Raw genomic sequence first — 16,994 nt, 5'->3', positions numbered from 1 at the left:
TCTATAGACACACCATCCTATATAACTACTGTCTATACACACCATCCTATATAACTACTGTCTATAGACACACCATCCTATATAATTACTATCTATACACACCATCCTATATAACTACTATCCTATATAACTACTGTCTATACACACACCATCCTATATAACTACTGTCTATACACACCACCCTATATAACTACTGTCTATACACACCATCCTATATAATTACTATCTATACACACCATCCTATATAACTACTGTCTATACACACCATCCTATATAACTACTGTCTATAGACACCATCCTATATAATTACTATCTATACACACCATCCTATATAACTACTGTCTATACACACCATCCTACATAACTACTGTCTATACTGTCAATACACACCATCCTATATAACTACTGTCTATACTGTATATACACACCATCCTATATAACTACTGTCCATACACACTATCCTTTTATAACTACTGTCTATACACACCATCCTATATAACTACTGTCTATACACACCATCCTATATAACTACTGTGTATACAGTCGTCATGACGTTGGCCTGTTGGGGGAGGTTTATGACCCCTATAAATACCTTTCTCCATTTTCTTCTCTCTACTCTACCAATGTGACTATTGAAAATCATTTTGTTAACATAGAGAGTCTGGTGACATCAAACCTATTTCGGTAATCCAACCAGTTGAAAATATGCGTTGGTACTTAATGAATATGATGTCAGATCAGTTGGTGCCTGAGACATTACTGATGATAGGACATCAACTGTATCTTGGAAAGTCTACACATTCTAGTTATCAGAGTCACATGGAATTATTGTGCAATTTAAATGTTTAAATATGAAACTATTTGTGAAAAGATTAAATGTAATTTTAGCTTCTTAAATGACAGAACGGTTAGTCATAGTGAAACTCTGCTCACTCAGAGGCCCCGCCCAAGTGAACAGACATTGGTTATAAACTCTGCTCACTCAGAGGCCCCGCCCAAGTGAACAGACATTGGTTATAAACTCTGCTCACTCAGAGGCCCCGCCCAAGTGAACAGACATTGGTTATAAACTCTGCTCACTCAGAGGCCCCGCCCAAGTGAACAGACATTGGTTGTAAACTCTGCTCACTCAGAGGCCCCGCCCAAGTGAACAGACATTGGTTGTAAACTCTGCTCACTCAGAGGCCCCGCCCAAGTGAACAGACATTGGTTGTAAACTCTGCTCACTCAGAGGCCCCGCCCAAGTGAACAGACTTTGGTAGTAAACTATGAAACACGCCCATCTTTCACCACTATATAAACCCGTTGACGAAAATTCAACTTCCTGTTCCAAGGACGTGAGGACGACGGTCCTATGTTGAAAGGGCTCAGATAATAACCTAACGAAATTAGCATTGTGTTCAATGTGAAGGTGACGATCGACACGCCGAAAGGATGAGACTATACCAGCCAGAATATAGCACAAGCTTAAAAGTATGGCAACTTGGTATGAACTTTGAACTCTTATTCACTCCGGAAGTGATACCTCCTAGCCGTTATGTTAGCAACAGCCGCTGTAAACATGGGCTAGGAAAGGACAGACGATGTATTGAGTCTAACACACACACAACGATACTACAACGTATCCAGTTTACCACCAGAGACATTCTTCAGAGGACAAGAAATCCCTGCTGGGCAAACCAGCCTTCCATCTACGACCAACCTATTGAAGCGCAGCTTAGAGTAAATATTTCTTGCATTTTCCTTTTCCAAATGGGCGGATATTTAGAATGCATAAGATACTGTATTTACGATAGCATGGCTCCTCCCTTTGTTCCTCAGTCTTCCCGCTCTTTCACTCAAAACCCTTTCTTTGTGTAACCAGCTGTCATATCTGCTCCGTCCGCTAGGGACGTTTTCCTTTATGACATAATTTGTAATCAATGTATGATTCATTCTGTGTATATGTAATTCTGTGTGATTAGTTAGGTATTTAGTAAATAAATATTTAAACCAAATTTTGTATTGCTGAATCAACTTGTTAGCCAGGGTTCGTGAAGACCAAGAATTTACAACTTTCAGATGAGACTGAATAAGGTGACGATTAAATATTGACTGCTATTGATGTAAAAGTTTACGAGGTCTTTAAGAGTTTATTTGGAAGATAACAGCTCTATAAACATTATTTCGTGGTGCCCCGACTTTCTAGTTAATTACATTCACCTGAGTAGCTTGATCTGGAAATATTACAGAGAAATAATTGTATAGAATAGCGTGTCGTATCACATAATCCGGCATAGCCAAAGACACGACACTGTCTATAGACACCATCCTATTATAACTACTGTCTATACACACCATCCTAATATAACTACTGTCTATACTGTCTATACACACCATCCTATATAACTACTGTCTATACACACCATCCCATTATAACTACTGTCTATATACACCATCCTATTATAACTACTGTCTATAGACACACCATCCTATTATAACTACTGTCTATACACACCATCCTATTATAACTACTGTCTATACTGTCTATACACACCATCCTATATAACTACTGTCTATACACAAATCCTATTATAACTACTGTCTATACACACCATCCTATTATAACTACTGTCTATACTGTCTATACACACCATCCTATATAACTACTGTCTATACACACCATCCTATTATAACTACTGTCTAGACACACCATCCTATTATAACTACTGTCTATACACACCATCCTATTATAACTACTGTATATACTGTCTATACAACCCATCCTATATAACTAAATCAAATCAAATCAAATTACCTATATAACTACTGTCTATACACACCATCCTATTATAACTACTGTTTATACTGTCTATACACACCATCCTATATAACTACTGTCTATACACACCATCCCATTATAACTACTGTCTATATACACCATCCTATTATAACTACTGTCTATAGACACACCATCCTATTATAACTACTGTCTATACACACCATCCTATTATAACTACTGTATATACTGTCTATACAACCCATCCTATATAACTAAATCAAATCAAATCAAATTACCTATATAACTACTGTCTATACACACCATCCTATTATAACTACTGTTTATACTGTCTATACACACCATCCTATATAACTTCTGTCTATACACACCATACTGTATAACTACTGTCTATACACACCATCCTATTATAACTACTGTCTATACACACCATCCTATATAACTACTGTCTATACACACCATCCCATATAACTACTGTCTATACACACCATCCTATATAACTACTGTCTATACACACCATCCTATATAACTACTGTCTATACACACCATCCCATATAACTACTGTCTATACACACCATCCCATATAACTACTGTTTATACTGTCTATACACACCATACTATATAGCTACTGTCTATACACCCCATTCTATATAACTACTGTCTATACACACCATCCTATATAACTACTGTCTATACACCCCATTCTATATAACTACTGTCTATACACACCATCCTATATAACTACTGTTTATACTGTCTATACACACCATCCTATATAACTACTGTCTATACACACCATCCTATATAACTACTCTATACACACCATCCTATATAACTACTGTCTATACACACCATCCTATATAACTACTGTCTATACACACCATCCTATATAATTACTGTCTATAGACACCGTCCTATATAACTACTGTCTATACACAGCATCCTATATAACTACTGTCTATAGACACCATCCTATATAACTACTGTCTATACACACCATCCTATACAACTACTGTCTATTATGGTTCCCCATTAGCTGCTGCCTTCCTGGGGTTTATTATGGATCCCCATTAGCTGCTGCTTGTCTTCCTGGGGTTTATTATGGATCCCCATTAGGTGCTGCCTTCCTGGGGTTTATTATGGATCCCCATTAGCAGCTACTCTTCATGGGGTTTATTATGGATCCCCATTAGCAGCTACTCTTCCTGGGGTTTATTATGGATCCCCATTAGCAGCTACTCTTCCTGGGGTTTATTATGGATCCCCATTAGCTGCTACTCTTCCTGGGGTTTATTATGGATCCCCATTAGCTGCTACTCTTCCTGGGGTTTATTATGGATCCCCATTAGCAGCTACTCTTCCTGGGGTTTATTATGGATCCCCATTAGCAGCTACTCTTCCTGGGGTTTATTATGGATCCCCATTAGCTGCTACTCTTCCTGGGGTTTATTATGGATCCCCATTAGCAGCTACTCTTCCTGGGGTTTATTATGGATCCCCATTAGCTGCTACTCTTCCTGGGGTTTATTATGGATCCCCATTAGCTGCCTGCCTTCCTGGGGTTTATTATGGATCCCCATTAGCTGCCTGCCTTCCTGGGGTTTATTATGGATCCCCATTAGCTGCTGCCTTCCTGGGGTTTATTATGGATCCCCATTAGCAGCTACTCTTCCTGGGGTTTATTATGGATCCCCATTAGCTGCCTGCCTTCCTGGGGTTTATTATGGATCCCCATTAGCTGCTACTCTTCCTGGGGTTTATTATGGATCCCCATTAGCTGCTACTCTTCCTGGGGTTTATTATGGATCCCCATTAGCTGCTGCCTTCCTGGGGTTTATTATGGATTCCCATTAGCAGCTACTCTTCCTGGGGTTTATTATGGATCCCCATTAGCTGCCTGCCTTCCTGGGGTTTATTATGGATCCCCATTAGCTGCTACTCTTCCTGGGGTTTATTATGGATCCCCATTAGCTGCCTGCCTTCCTGGGGTTTATTATGGATCCCCATTAGCAGCTACTCTTCCTGGGGTTTATTATGGATCCCCATTAGCTGCCTGCCTTCCTGGGGTTTATTATGGATCCCCATTAGCTGCCTGCCTTCCTGGGGTTTATTATGGATCCCCATTAGCAGTTACTCTTCCTGGGGTTTATTATGGATCCCCATTAGCAGCTACTCTTCCTGGGGTTTATTATGGATCCCCATTAGCAGCTACTCTTCCTGGGGTTTATTATGGATCCCCATTAGCAGCTACTCTTCCTGGGGTTTATTATGGATCCCCATTAGCAGCTACTCTTCCTGGGGTTTATTATGGATCCCCATTAGCTGCCTGCCTTCCTGGGGTTTATTATGGATCCCCATTAGCTGCTACTCTTCCTGGGGTTTATTATGGATCCCCATTAGCTGCCTGCCTTCCTGGGGTTTATTATGGATCCCCATTAGCAGCTACTCTTCCTGGGGTTTATTATGGATCCCCATTAGCAGCTCCTCTTCCTGGGGTTTATTATGGATCCCCATTAGCTGCTACTCTTCCTGGGGTTTATTATGGATCCCCATTAGCTGCTACTCTTCCTGGGGTTTATTATGGATCCCCATTAGCAGCTACTCTTCCTGGGGTTTATTATGGATCCCCATTAGCAGCTACTCTTCCTGGGGTTTATTATGGATCCCCATTAGCAGTTACTCTTCCTGGGGTTTATTATGGATCCCCATTAGCAGTTACTCTTCCTGGGGTTTATTATGGATCCCCATTAGCAGCTACTCTTCCTGGGGTTTATTATGGATCCCCATTAGCAGCTACTCTTCCTGGGGTTTATTATGGATCCCCATTAGCTGCCTGCCTTCCTGGGGTTTATTATGGATCCCCATTAGCTGCTACTCTTCCTGGGGTTTATTATGGATCCCCATTAGCTGCTACTCTTCCTGGGGTTTATTATGGATCCCCATTAGCAGCTACTCTTCCTGGGGTCCATCAAAATTAAAGCAGTGTATACAATTTGAAAAATATTACAATACATTCACAGATTTCACAACACACTGTGTGCCCTCAGGCCCCTACCACTACCACATATTTACAGTACTAAATACATGTGTACGTATAGTGTGTATGTTATAGTGTGTATGTTATAGTGTGTGTGTGTATGTTATAGTGTGTATGTTATAGTGTGTGTGTGTGTGTATAGTGTGTATGTTATAGTGTGTGTGTGTGTATAGTGTGTATGTTATCATGTGTGTGTGTGTGTGTGTGTATGTTGTGTGTGTGTGTATAGTGTGCATGTTATAGTGTGTGTGTTAGTATAGTGTGTATGTTATAGTGTGTGTGTGTGTATAGTGTGTATGTTATCGTGTGTGTGTGTGTATAGTGTGTGTGTGTGTATGTTATAGTGTGTGTGTAGTATAGTGTGTATGTTATAGTGTGTATGTTATAGTGTGTGTGTGTATAGTGTGTATGTTATCGTGTGTGTGTGTGTATAGTGTGTATGTTATATGTTGTGTGTGTGTGTGTATAGTGTGTATGTTATAGTGTGTGTTTGTGTATAGTGTGTATGTTATGTGTGTGTATAGTGTGTGTGTGTATAGTGTGTTATGTGTATGTGTTTGTGTGTATGTTATAGTGTGTAGTGTGTGTTATAGTGTGTGTGTGTAGATAGTGTGTATATTATAGTGTGTGTATGTGTGTGTGTGTGTGTAGTGTGTATTTTATCGTGTTATGTGTGTATAGTGTGTATGTTATATGTGTGTGTGTGAGTATAGTGTTATAGTGTGTATGTTATCGTGTGTATAGTGTGTATGTTATAGTGAGTGTGTATAGTGTGTATGTTATAGTGTGTGTGTGTGTGTATAGTGTGTATGTTATAGTGTGTGTGTGTGTGTTATAGTATAGTGTGTATGTTATAGTGTGTGTGTGTATAGTGTGTATGTTATAGTGTATGTTAAGTGTGTGTGTATGTGTGTGTATAGTGTGTATGTTATCGTGTGTATAGTGTGTAGTGTTATTTTATGTATGTGTGTATAGTGTGTATGTTATTGTGTGTGTGCATGTGTCTGTGTATATGTTTGTGTTGCTTCACAGTCACCGTTGTTCCATAAGGTTTAAAAAAAAAAAAAAAATTTGCATCAGTTACTTGATGTGGAATAGAGTTCCATGTAGTCATGGCTCTATGTAGTACTGTGGAATAGAGTTCCATGTAGTCACCTCCATAGTCTGTCTGTTCTGGACTTGGGGACTGTGAAGAGACCCCTGGTGGTATGTCTAGTGGGGTATGTATGGTTGTCTGATCTGTGTGCCAGTAGTTTAAACAGACAGCTCGATGCATTCAACATGTCAATACCTCTCATAAATACAAGTAGTGATGAAGTCAATCTCTCATCCACTTTGAGCCAGGAGAGATTGACATGCATATTATTAATATTAGCTGTCTGTATATCCAAGGGCCAGCCGTACTGCCCTGTTCTGAGCCAATTGCAAAAGTCTTTGTGTCTTGTCGAAGGACACCTGGATAGTTCATCAGATTGACTTCATGGCCTTCATTGGAAAGGTTATCAACCTGACTGCATTCGTGGAAAGAACTGCCAAATTGAAGATCATTTGTGGAAGCAGCAACAGAGTTTTTATTAAATTGAAGTTTAGGGTTGGAAGAGATTTGGGGGAGGGTCTATTATAAATTAGTAGGGTTCTTTTTTATTTTCTCAGAAGTACTGAGTTATAGGTAGGAGGATTAAGAAATGTGGAGCTGATGTTGTAACCCGGGATTGACCACACACTCCAGCACGGTAGGTGGCGGCATGTACCTTTAACGTTGGTTTGCGGACCGTCGGCGTATGCCTTCTTCCGACGACATCCCCACACCCTCCACTTCCTGTAAACAAAGCTCGTCTCTTTAACTCGCTGTTTGTGTTCACAAAAATGGCTCAAGCTGGACTCTTCCTCGACCAAGACCAATTCAACTGTTCCATATGTCTGGATGTGCTGAGGGATCCTGTGACCATCCCGTGTGGTCACAGCTACTGTTCGGTCTGTATTAAAGGATACTGGGACCAGGACGATTTTCTGGGTTTTTACTGCTGTCCGCAGTGCCGCCAGAGCTTCAACCCGAGGCCTCTCCTGGGCAGAAACACCATGCTATCCGATGTGGTGGACAAGTTCAAGAAGACAGGACTTCAAGCTGCTCCCCCGGAACAGTGCTACGCCGGACCGGAGGACGTGGAATGTGACGTGTGCACCGGGAGGAAGAACCGAGCCGTTAAATCCTGTCTGGTGTGTTTGGCCTCTTACTGCGACACCCACCTCCTGCCTCACTACGAATCAGCTCCGTTTAAGAAACACAAGTTGGTCCAGGCCTCCAAGAAACTACAGGAGACGATCTGTCCGCATCACGACAAGCTGCTGGAGGTGTACTGTCGGACCGACCAACACTGTATATGTTACCTGTGTATGACGGCGGAGCATAAGGGCCACGACACGGTCCTGGTGGAGACTGAGATCCAGCAAAAACAGGTGGGATATCGGCACGGCCGTTCTCTGTTGATCATTAACTGCTCGTTGTCACCCAAGACAAACTTATAGGATTGATCTAACCATAGAAGTAGAAATTAGAATATTTCTAATGGACATTAACCTTTTTTTTTTTTTGTCGTGATAAAAGGTCAGACATTTTGGTCAACCATTGCCCTTATGAATAATGACTCTGTTCCATTACATTACACATGAAGCCTAAATCACACCGAGAGACGGGGTCGGGATTTGTGTGGAAGAGTTGAGTGTCAATTCACATGCACTGCGTCGCACATGGGCAATTTAGTTGTCATGTGAATCCATAATAAACTGTTGTGTTTGTTATGTTCGCTATGTAGCCCTTATGCATTATTGTTGTGTGTATCTTTTGGCTCACCTTATGTCCTATGGGGGCCACCGTACCTGCCTGCTCTAAACAGTTATGATGTTAGTTCACAGAATGTGTGGGGACAGTTGTAACTAATACACACCAGAGCAGTTCATAAAGAGTTCAGCTAGTCTGGTTCTTTCTTCACAATAGTATTCTCTCTTGAAATCAGAGTTCGTGGAGTTTCCCAGCCATGGTTGCAGTGTGTGTGTGTGTGTGTGTGTGTGTGTGTGTGTGTGTGTGTGTGTGTGTACACACTACCATTCAAAAGTATGGGGTCACTTAGAAAATACCTTGTTTTTGGAAGAAAAGCTCTCCATTAAAATAACATCAAATGTCATTGGTCACATACACATGGTTAGCAGATGTTAATGCGAGTGTAGCGAAATGCTTGTGCTTCTAGTTCCGACAATGCAGTAATAACCAACGAGTAATCTAACCTAACAATTTCACAACAACTACCTTGTACACACAAGTATAAAGGAATTAATAAGAATATGTCATAGAAATATATGGATGAGCGATGGCCGTGCGGCATAGTTTAGTAGGATGGAGGCTGTATGGATCTGAACTACTACAGTGTAGTTTAGTAAGATGGAGGCTGTATGGGTCTGTAACTACTACAGTGTAGTTTAGTAGGATGGAGGCTGTATGGGTCTGTAACTACTACAGTGTAGTTTAGTAGGATGGAGGCTCCATAGCTCTATGGATCTGTAACTACTACAGTGTAGTTTAGTAGGATGGAGTCTGCTCCATAGCTCTATGGATCTGTAACTACTACAGTGTAGTTTAGTAGTATGAAGGCTCCATAGCTGTATGGGTCTGTAACTGCTACAGTGTAGTTTAGTAGGATGGAGGCTGTATGGATCTGTAACTGATACAGTGTAGTTTAGTAGGATGGAGGCTGTGTGGGTCTGTAACTGCTACAGTGTAGTTTAGTAGGATGGAGGCTGTATGGATCTGTAACTACTACAGTGTAGTTTAGTAGGATGGAGGCTGTATGGGTCTGTAACTACTACCTTGTAGTTTAGTAGGATGGAGGCTCCATAGCTGTATGGATCTGTAACTGCTAGAGTATAGTTTATTAGGATGGAGGCTCCATAGCTGTATGGATCTGTAACTGCTACAGTGTAGTTTAGTAGGATGGAGGCTGTAGGGTCTGTAACTACTACAGTGTAGTTTAGTAGGATGGAGGCTGTATGGGTCTGTAACTACTACAGTGTAGTTTTTAGTAGGATGGAGGCTGTATGATGGTCTGTAACTGCTACAGTGTAGTTTAGTAGGATGGAGGCTGTATGGATCTGTAACTACTACAGTGTAGTTTAGTAGGATGGAGGCTCCATAGCTGTATGGGTCTGTAACTGCTACAGTGTAGTTTAGTAGGATGGAGGCTGTATGGATCTGTAACTGCTACAGTGTAGTTTAGTAGGATGGAGGCTGTATGGATCTGTAACTGCTACAGTGTAGTTTAGTAGGATGGAGGCTGTATGGATCTGTGACAGATGATTCTATCATCTTTTAGTTGAAGGTTTTTTTTCTCGCTGATTAAAGATAAGGGCCATATGTTTCGAAAGCGGTATTACGTGTGATTATTGTTGACGTTTCTAAACGTTAAAACACTGACTCATGTAGTTAACATGAGTCAGTCGTGGGTGAAGCTAATGACTGAGAACTGCAGCGAGAAGGCAGAGTGCTGCCTAGAGCATTAGATAGCTAGGTTTACCAGTACTGTGATGATATTGTGTAAAATAATGCATTTTGTGTCAGACCTACACACGGTATGTTAAAGAGCTGAGAGATGATGGTGACATTTTTGTGAAGACAATGGCTTTAATAGCATGATAGCATGATTTAAAAGTCCTGAAAAATGATTATCAGCCCCAGACTACCCTTTACAGTTCTAGCTGAAGTCAATGTTTATGTCATGAAGCAATGTTAATGATCTGTCTGTCTGCCTGTCCGTCTGTACATTTCTCTTCAGAGCCAGCTGGGGGAGCTGAAGAGGAGGTCTCAGCAGAGGATCCAGGAGAGGGAGAAGGACATGCAGGAGCTGAGACAGGCCATCAGCTCTCTAACTGTGAGTATCTGTCTGTCTAACGATGGGAGAAGGACTTGCAGTTGCAGATTCTCCAATTGTGAGTAGCAATATGGGGAATGGACTGGGCCACACTAGTCCTGATACTAAACCTCTGTCTGTTTCTGTTAGTATTCATTGAACTTATTTGATCATTAAAATATGCAACACGACTTCAGCCTTACACAATATTGCATTAGTACTTTAGATATATTCAGGACCTATATAGGGGCGGCAGCGTAGCCTAGTGGTTAGAGCGTTGGACTAGTAACCAGAAAGTTGCAAGTTCAAACCCCTGACAAGGTACAAATCTGTCGTTCTGCACCAGAACAGGCAGTTAACCCACTGTTCCTAGGCCGTCATTGAAAATAAGAATTTGTTCTTAACTGACTTCCCTGGTTAAATAAAAGGTAAAATAAAAAAATAAATATAGACATCTGCTGTGTGTCTGTGCCCCTCCAGCGTTCAGCGCGGTCGGCCGTGGAGGACACTGAGAGGGTGTTTACAGAGCTGATCCGCTCCATGGAGCTGAAGAGGTTTGAGGTGAGGGAGTTGATCAAAGCCCAGGAGAAGACTGCTGTCAGCCAAGCTGAAGGACTGCTGGCCAAACTGGAGCAGGAGATGTCTGAGTTGAGGAGGAGAGATGCTGAGTTGGAGCAGCTTTCACACACTGAGGACCACATCTTCTTCCTACAGGTGACTGATGTAGAGTAGGTATCCATGTCTCTCTCCTGGCCAGGCTATGTCTCTCTCTCTCTCCTGGCCAGGCTATGTCTCTCTCTCTCTCTCCTGGCCAGGCTATGTCTCTCTCTCCTGGCCAGGCTATGTCTCTCTCTCCCGGCCAGGCTATGTCTCTCTGACCTGGCCAGGCTATGTCTCCTATGTCTCTCTGACCTGGCCAGGCTATGTCTCTCTGACCTGGCCAGGCTATGTCTCTCTGACCTGGCCAGGCTATGTCTCTCTGACCTGGCCAGGCTATGTCTCCTATGTCTCTCTGACCTGGCCAGGCTATGTCTCTCTGATGTCTCTCTAACCCATCTGTCTCTGTGTTGTTGTAGAGCTGTCAGTCTCTGAGCTCCTCTCCTGTGATTGGAGGCCTGCCAGCTGTGACCTTCGACCCCAACTTCACCTTTAACATGGTGATGTCATCGGTAGCTGACTTCAGAGGGCTCCTGGAGGAGGTGTGTCAGGGGAGCTTCATCAGCATCTACGAGAAAGGTACATAACCATTTATCTCCTGAGAGAGGTACATAACCATTTATCTCCTGAGAGAGGTACATAACCATTTATCTCCTGAGAGAGGTACAGAACCATTTATCTCCTGAGAGAGGTACAGAACCATTTATCTCCTGAGAGAGGTACAGAACCATTTATGTCCTGAGAGAGGTACATAACCATTTATCTCCTGAGAGAGGTACATAACCATTTATCTCCTGAGAGAGGTACAGAACCATTTATCTCCTGAGAGAGGTACAGAACCATTTATCTCCTGAGAGAGGTACAGAACCATTTATCTCCTGAGAGAGGTACAGAACCATTTATCTCCTGAGAGAGGTACAGAACCATTTATCTCCTGAGAGAGGTACAGAACCATTTATCTCCTGAGAGAGGTACAGAACCATTTATCTCCTGAGAGAGGTACAGAACCATTTATCTCCTGAGAGAGGTACAGAACCATTTATCTCCTGAGAGAGGTACAGAACCATTTATCTCCTGAGAGAGGTACAGAACCATTTATCTCCTGAGAGAGGTACAGAACCATTTATCTCCTGAGAGAGGTACAGAACCATTTATCTCCTGAGAACCTCTTCTTTACTCTTCTTTCAAGTTAAAAGTTAAAGTGGGACTTCTTAAAATATGTATATCATAAAAATAAATAAAAAATTCAGACACCAAAACCATTTGATACTGGAAGTTAAACAAAAATAGTCAGCACCTGTCCTTAAAAGGCCTGATTTTGATTTATTTATTCCTCTGAGAACTAGGCAGGATCCATACAGTACCTTGAGTAAATACAGCAGACTGTCTGTGTTTCTCCCCAGTGAGAGAGGTGTCTATAGTAGAGTCACCAGAACCCCCCAGCTGTTTCCAGGCTGATCCAACAGCATGTGAGTTACTGTGCACCTTTACTCTACCTCTACCTCTACTCTACCTCCTATCAACCTCTAATCTACCTCCTACCTCTACTCTATCTCTAATCTACCTCCTATCTACCTCTAATCTACCTCCTATCTACCTCTACTCTACCTCCTACCTCTCTACCTCCTATCTACCTCTAATCTACTCTACCTCTAATCTACCTCCTACCTCTACTCTACCTCCTACCTCCTACCTCCCTCTAATCTACCTCCTACCTCTACTCTACCTCCTATCTACCTCTACTCTACCTCTAATCTACCTCCTATCTCTACCTCTACCTCTACTCTACCTCCTATCTACCTCTAATCTACCTCCTATCTCTACTCTACCTCTAATCTACCTCCTACCTCTAATCTACCTCTACTCTACCTCCTATCTACCTCTACTCTACCTCTACTCTACCTCCTATCTACCTCTAATCTACTCTACCTCTAATCTACCTCCTACCTCTACTCTACCTCTACTCTACCTCCTATCTACCTCTAATCTACCTCCTATCTCTACTCTACCTCTACTCTACCTCCTACCTCTACTCTACCTCCTATCTACCTCCCTATCTCTACTCTACCTCCTATCTACCTCTAACCTCCTCTACTCTCTACCTCTACCTCCTACCTCTACTCTACCTCCTACCTCTACTCTACCTCTACTCTACCTCCTATCTACCTCTAATCTACCTCCTATCTCTACTCTACCTCTACTCTACCTCCTACCTCTACTCTACCTCCTATCTACCTCTACTCTACCTCCTACCTCTACTCTACCTCTGATCTACCTCTACTCTACCTCTAATCTACCTCCTACCTCTACTCTACCTCCTACCTCTACTCTACCTCCTACCTCCTATCTCTACTCTACCTCCTATCTCTACTCTACCTCCTATCTCTACTCTACCTCCTATCTCTACTCTACCTCCTAATCTACCTCCTATCTCTACTCTACCTCCTACCTCTACTCTACCTCCTACCTCCTACCTCTACTCTACCTCCTACCTCTACTCTACCTCCTATCTACCTCCTATCTCTAATGTAATGATTCAACCCTTTCTCATCCATTGCAGTGCTTTTAAAATGTATTTAGCCTTTATTTAACTTAGGTCAGTTGGTTCTGTGTTTCTGGCACTGGGCCTAGGAGTTGTTTCTGGACTAGAGTCTGTTTGGCACTGGGTCTAGGAGTTGTTTGTGGACTAGAGTCTGTTTGGCACCGGGCCTAGGAGTTGTTTCTGGACTAGAGTCTGTTTGGCACCGGGCCTAGGAGTTGTTTCTGGACTAGAGTCTGTTTGGGACCGGGCCTAGCAGTTGTTTGTGGACTAGAGTCTGTTTGGGACCGGGCCTAGCAGTTGTTTGTGGACTAGAGTCTGTTTGGGACCGGGCCTAGCAGTTGTTTCTGGACTAGAGTCTGTTTGGCACCGGGCCTAGCAGTTGTTTGTGGGCATTGCCTATGTTCTGACCCGTTCTGTCTCCTCCTACCTAGTGGTGGCTCCTCCGCCAGCTCTGGCTGCAATAGAGCAGAGCTCCAGTGGGGAGGATCTCAACCCGTTCCTCAGCCCGGGAACTGCAGTCCCCACATTCGGGGGCTTCGCGTTCTCACCCTTCGGTAAGTTGAAACCTAATAGTAGATAATGCTGAAACCAACTCTACAACTCTTTTGGTCAAATCCAGTACTAGACGATGATAGTTTTGGGTTTTAGTCTGATGTGGAGACTTGCTCTACCTGTTGTTTTGAGGGAGACCTGTCGGATCAACCTGAAAGGTAGGTGTAGGAGCTAGTTGTACTTTAACATGACTCAGCCATCCCCGACAGCAGTGTTGCTCAACTCCGGTCCCACAGCCCAACTCCGGTCCCCCTTCCCACAGCCCAACTCCGGTCCAGCCCCCCTCAAAAGCCCAACTCCGGTCCACAGCCCCTCAAAAGCCCAACTCCGGTCCACCCCTCAACAGCCCAACTCCGGTCCACCCCTCAACAGCCCACTTCCGGTCCACCCCTCAACAGCCCACCTCCGGTCCAGTCCCCCTCAACAGCCCAACTCCGGTCCACCCCCTCAACAGCCCAACTCCGGTCCACCCCTCAACAGCCCAACTCCGGTCCACCCCCTCAACAGCCCAAGTCCGGTCCACCCCCTCAACAGCCCAACTCCGGTCCACTCCGGTCCCCCTCAACAGCCCAACTCCGGTCCACCCCTCAACAGCCCAACTCCGGTCCACCCCCTCAACAGCCCAACTCCGGTCCACCCCCTCAACAGCCCAACTCCGGTCCACCCCTCAACAGCCCAACTCCGGTCCACCCCTCAACAGCCCAACTCCGGTCCACCCCCTCCAGCCCAACTCCCTCAACAGCCCATCTCCGGTCCACCCCCTCAACAGCCCAACTCCAGTGATCCGGTCCCCCCCAACAGCCCAACCTCTGTCCCAGGTTGTATCTAGTTTTACAGTAAAGTGAAGACACGTCACTATACAGCTGTGTCCCAGGTCTTCCTAGAGTTGTGCTGACTATCTCTTCTGTCGTCTCAGGATCCAAGCTCTCCTCCTCCAACGGCTCCAGACAGAGGATGATGCAGCGGAAGTCACGCAGGAAGCTGTAACTCCGGCAGAGAGAATGGTTTTGCTGAAGAGAGGGAGAGGGGATGCCCAAGCAGAGGTTGTGACTGTGGGAAGACCGGTTGGAGAGAACCAGACGGGACCTCTCTCTTGTCAGACATAATGTATTCACCTGATGAATCAGTACCTGTTGCTTTCAACAGTGATACAGTATCACTTTTTAAAGACATGATTTACAATTATGTTTTTTTTTTCCCAGACATATTTAATTATAATAAATCAGTCTGTAATGAATGCTTTTAAGTGACACAATGAAATAAATACACAGATCTGCTTTTAAAATGGTCTGTCTTGCTTCTTCATTCTGGTGGTGTATTCATTAGTGGGACACTGTTGCTGAATGTTTACGTCTGTTTGCTTCCTAGTCCTATAGCTGGCATCACAACACAAACACAGGCCTAGGGAGGAAGTTCCTGAACAATGAGGGCAGTCCTGTCCCACAGAGAATAAATCACTGAGCGTGGTACTGTAGTGTTAAATGCACTTTAACAAAAGTTGCAGCGATGTGTTGGGGTTAGCATGTAGTTGGAGATAAACGTTAACGTGCCGTTTCACAACGTATGCGGGAATGTCTACCTGTCCTTGTCTCCGTGGTAACCATGGTTAGTCTGGGGTTTAACACGCCTGTTATAGTGTGGACTGGTTAGTCTGGGGTCTAACACACACCTGTTATAGTGTGGACTGGTTAGTCTGGGGTTTAACACGCCTGTTATAGTGTGGACTGGTTACTGTCTGGGTCTAAACACACACCTGTTATAGTGTGGACTGATTAGTCTGGGGTTTAACACGCCTGTTATAGTGTGGACTGGTTAGTCTGGGGTTTAACACGCCTGTTATAGTGTGGACTGGTTAGTCTGGGGGTCTAACACACACCTGATATAGTGTGGACTGGGTCTAACACACGCCTGTTATAGTGTGGACTGGGTCTAACACACACCTGTTATAGTGTGGACTGGTTAGTCTAACAGGGGTCTACCCACACACACCTGTTATAGTATGGACTGGGTCTAACACACACCTGTTATAGTGTAGTCTGGGGTCTAACACACACCTGTTATAGTGTAGACTGGGTCTAACATACACCTGTTATAGTGTAGACTGGGTCTAAAACACACCTGATATAGTGTGGACTGGGTCTAACACACGCCTGTTATAGTGTGGACTGGGTCTAACACACACCTGTTATAGTGTGGATATAATAGGCTGACCTCTGAAACCAGACTGTAACAGGCGTGTGTTGAACCCCAGACTAACCAGTCTACACTATAACAGGCGTGTGTTAGACCCAGTCTACACTATAACAGGTGTGTGTTAGACCCCAGACTAACCAGTCTACACTATAACAGGTGTGTGTTAGACCCCAGACTAACCAGTCTACACTATAACAGGTGTGTGTTAGACCCCAGACTAACCAGTCTACACTATAACAGGTGTGTGTTAGACCCCAGTCTAACCAGTGTTAGACCCCAGACACTATAACAGGTGTGTGTTAGACCCAGTCCACACTATAACAGGTGTATGTTAGA

The 16,994-nt window shown here is 43.6% G+C and overlaps 1 protein-coding gene across 1 annotated transcript; it reads left to right on the top strand.

The window, feature by feature from the left end:
• Positions 1-7,618: 7,618 nt before the first annotated feature.
• LOC112227300 (E3 ubiquitin/ISG15 ligase TRIM25) lies at positions 7,619-15,750 on the top strand. The gene is made up of 7 exons (XM_042308142.1): positions 7,619-8,273; positions 10,640-10,735; positions 11,195-11,428; positions 11,791-11,950; positions 12,775-12,840; positions 14,345-14,467; positions 15,382-15,750. The coding sequence occupies exons 1-7, from the start codon at positions 7,683-7,685 to the stop codon at positions 15,450-15,452; spliced, it is 1,341 nt and encodes a 446-aa protein (XP_042164076.1). The 5' UTR covers positions 7,619-7,682; the 3' UTR covers positions 15,453-15,750.
• The last annotated feature ends 1,244 nt before the right edge of the window (positions 15,751-16,994 follow it).

The sequence above is a fragment of the Oncorhynchus tshawytscha genome, linkage group LG28, assembly GCF_018296145.1.
Source record: "Oncorhynchus tshawytscha isolate Ot180627B linkage group LG28, Otsh_v2.0, whole genome shotgun sequence".
NCBI lineage: Eukaryota > Metazoa > Chordata > Actinopteri > Salmoniformes > Salmonidae > Oncorhynchus > Oncorhynchus tshawytscha.
The sequence above is the reverse complement of the archived record's forward strand: the minus strand, read 5'-3'. Positions and strand labels throughout refer to the sequence as shown.

What these genes read in the sequence shown, in the direction of transcription:
- LOC112227300 (XM_042308142.1), top strand. Translation starts at nt 7,683, where the DNA reads ATGGCTCAAGCTGGACTCTTCCTCGACCAAGACCAATTCAACTGTTCC. An exon ending in CTGAGATCCAGCAAAAACAG is followed by an intron (nt 8,274 to 10,639) that starts GTGGGATATCGG and finishes ATTTCTCTTCAG; the next exon opens with AGCCAGCTGGGGGAGCTGAA. An exon ending in ACCACATCTTCTTCCTACAG is followed by an intron (nt 11,429 to 11,790) that starts GTGACTGATGTA and finishes GTGTTGTTGTAG; the next exon opens with AGCTGTCAGTCTCTGAGCTC.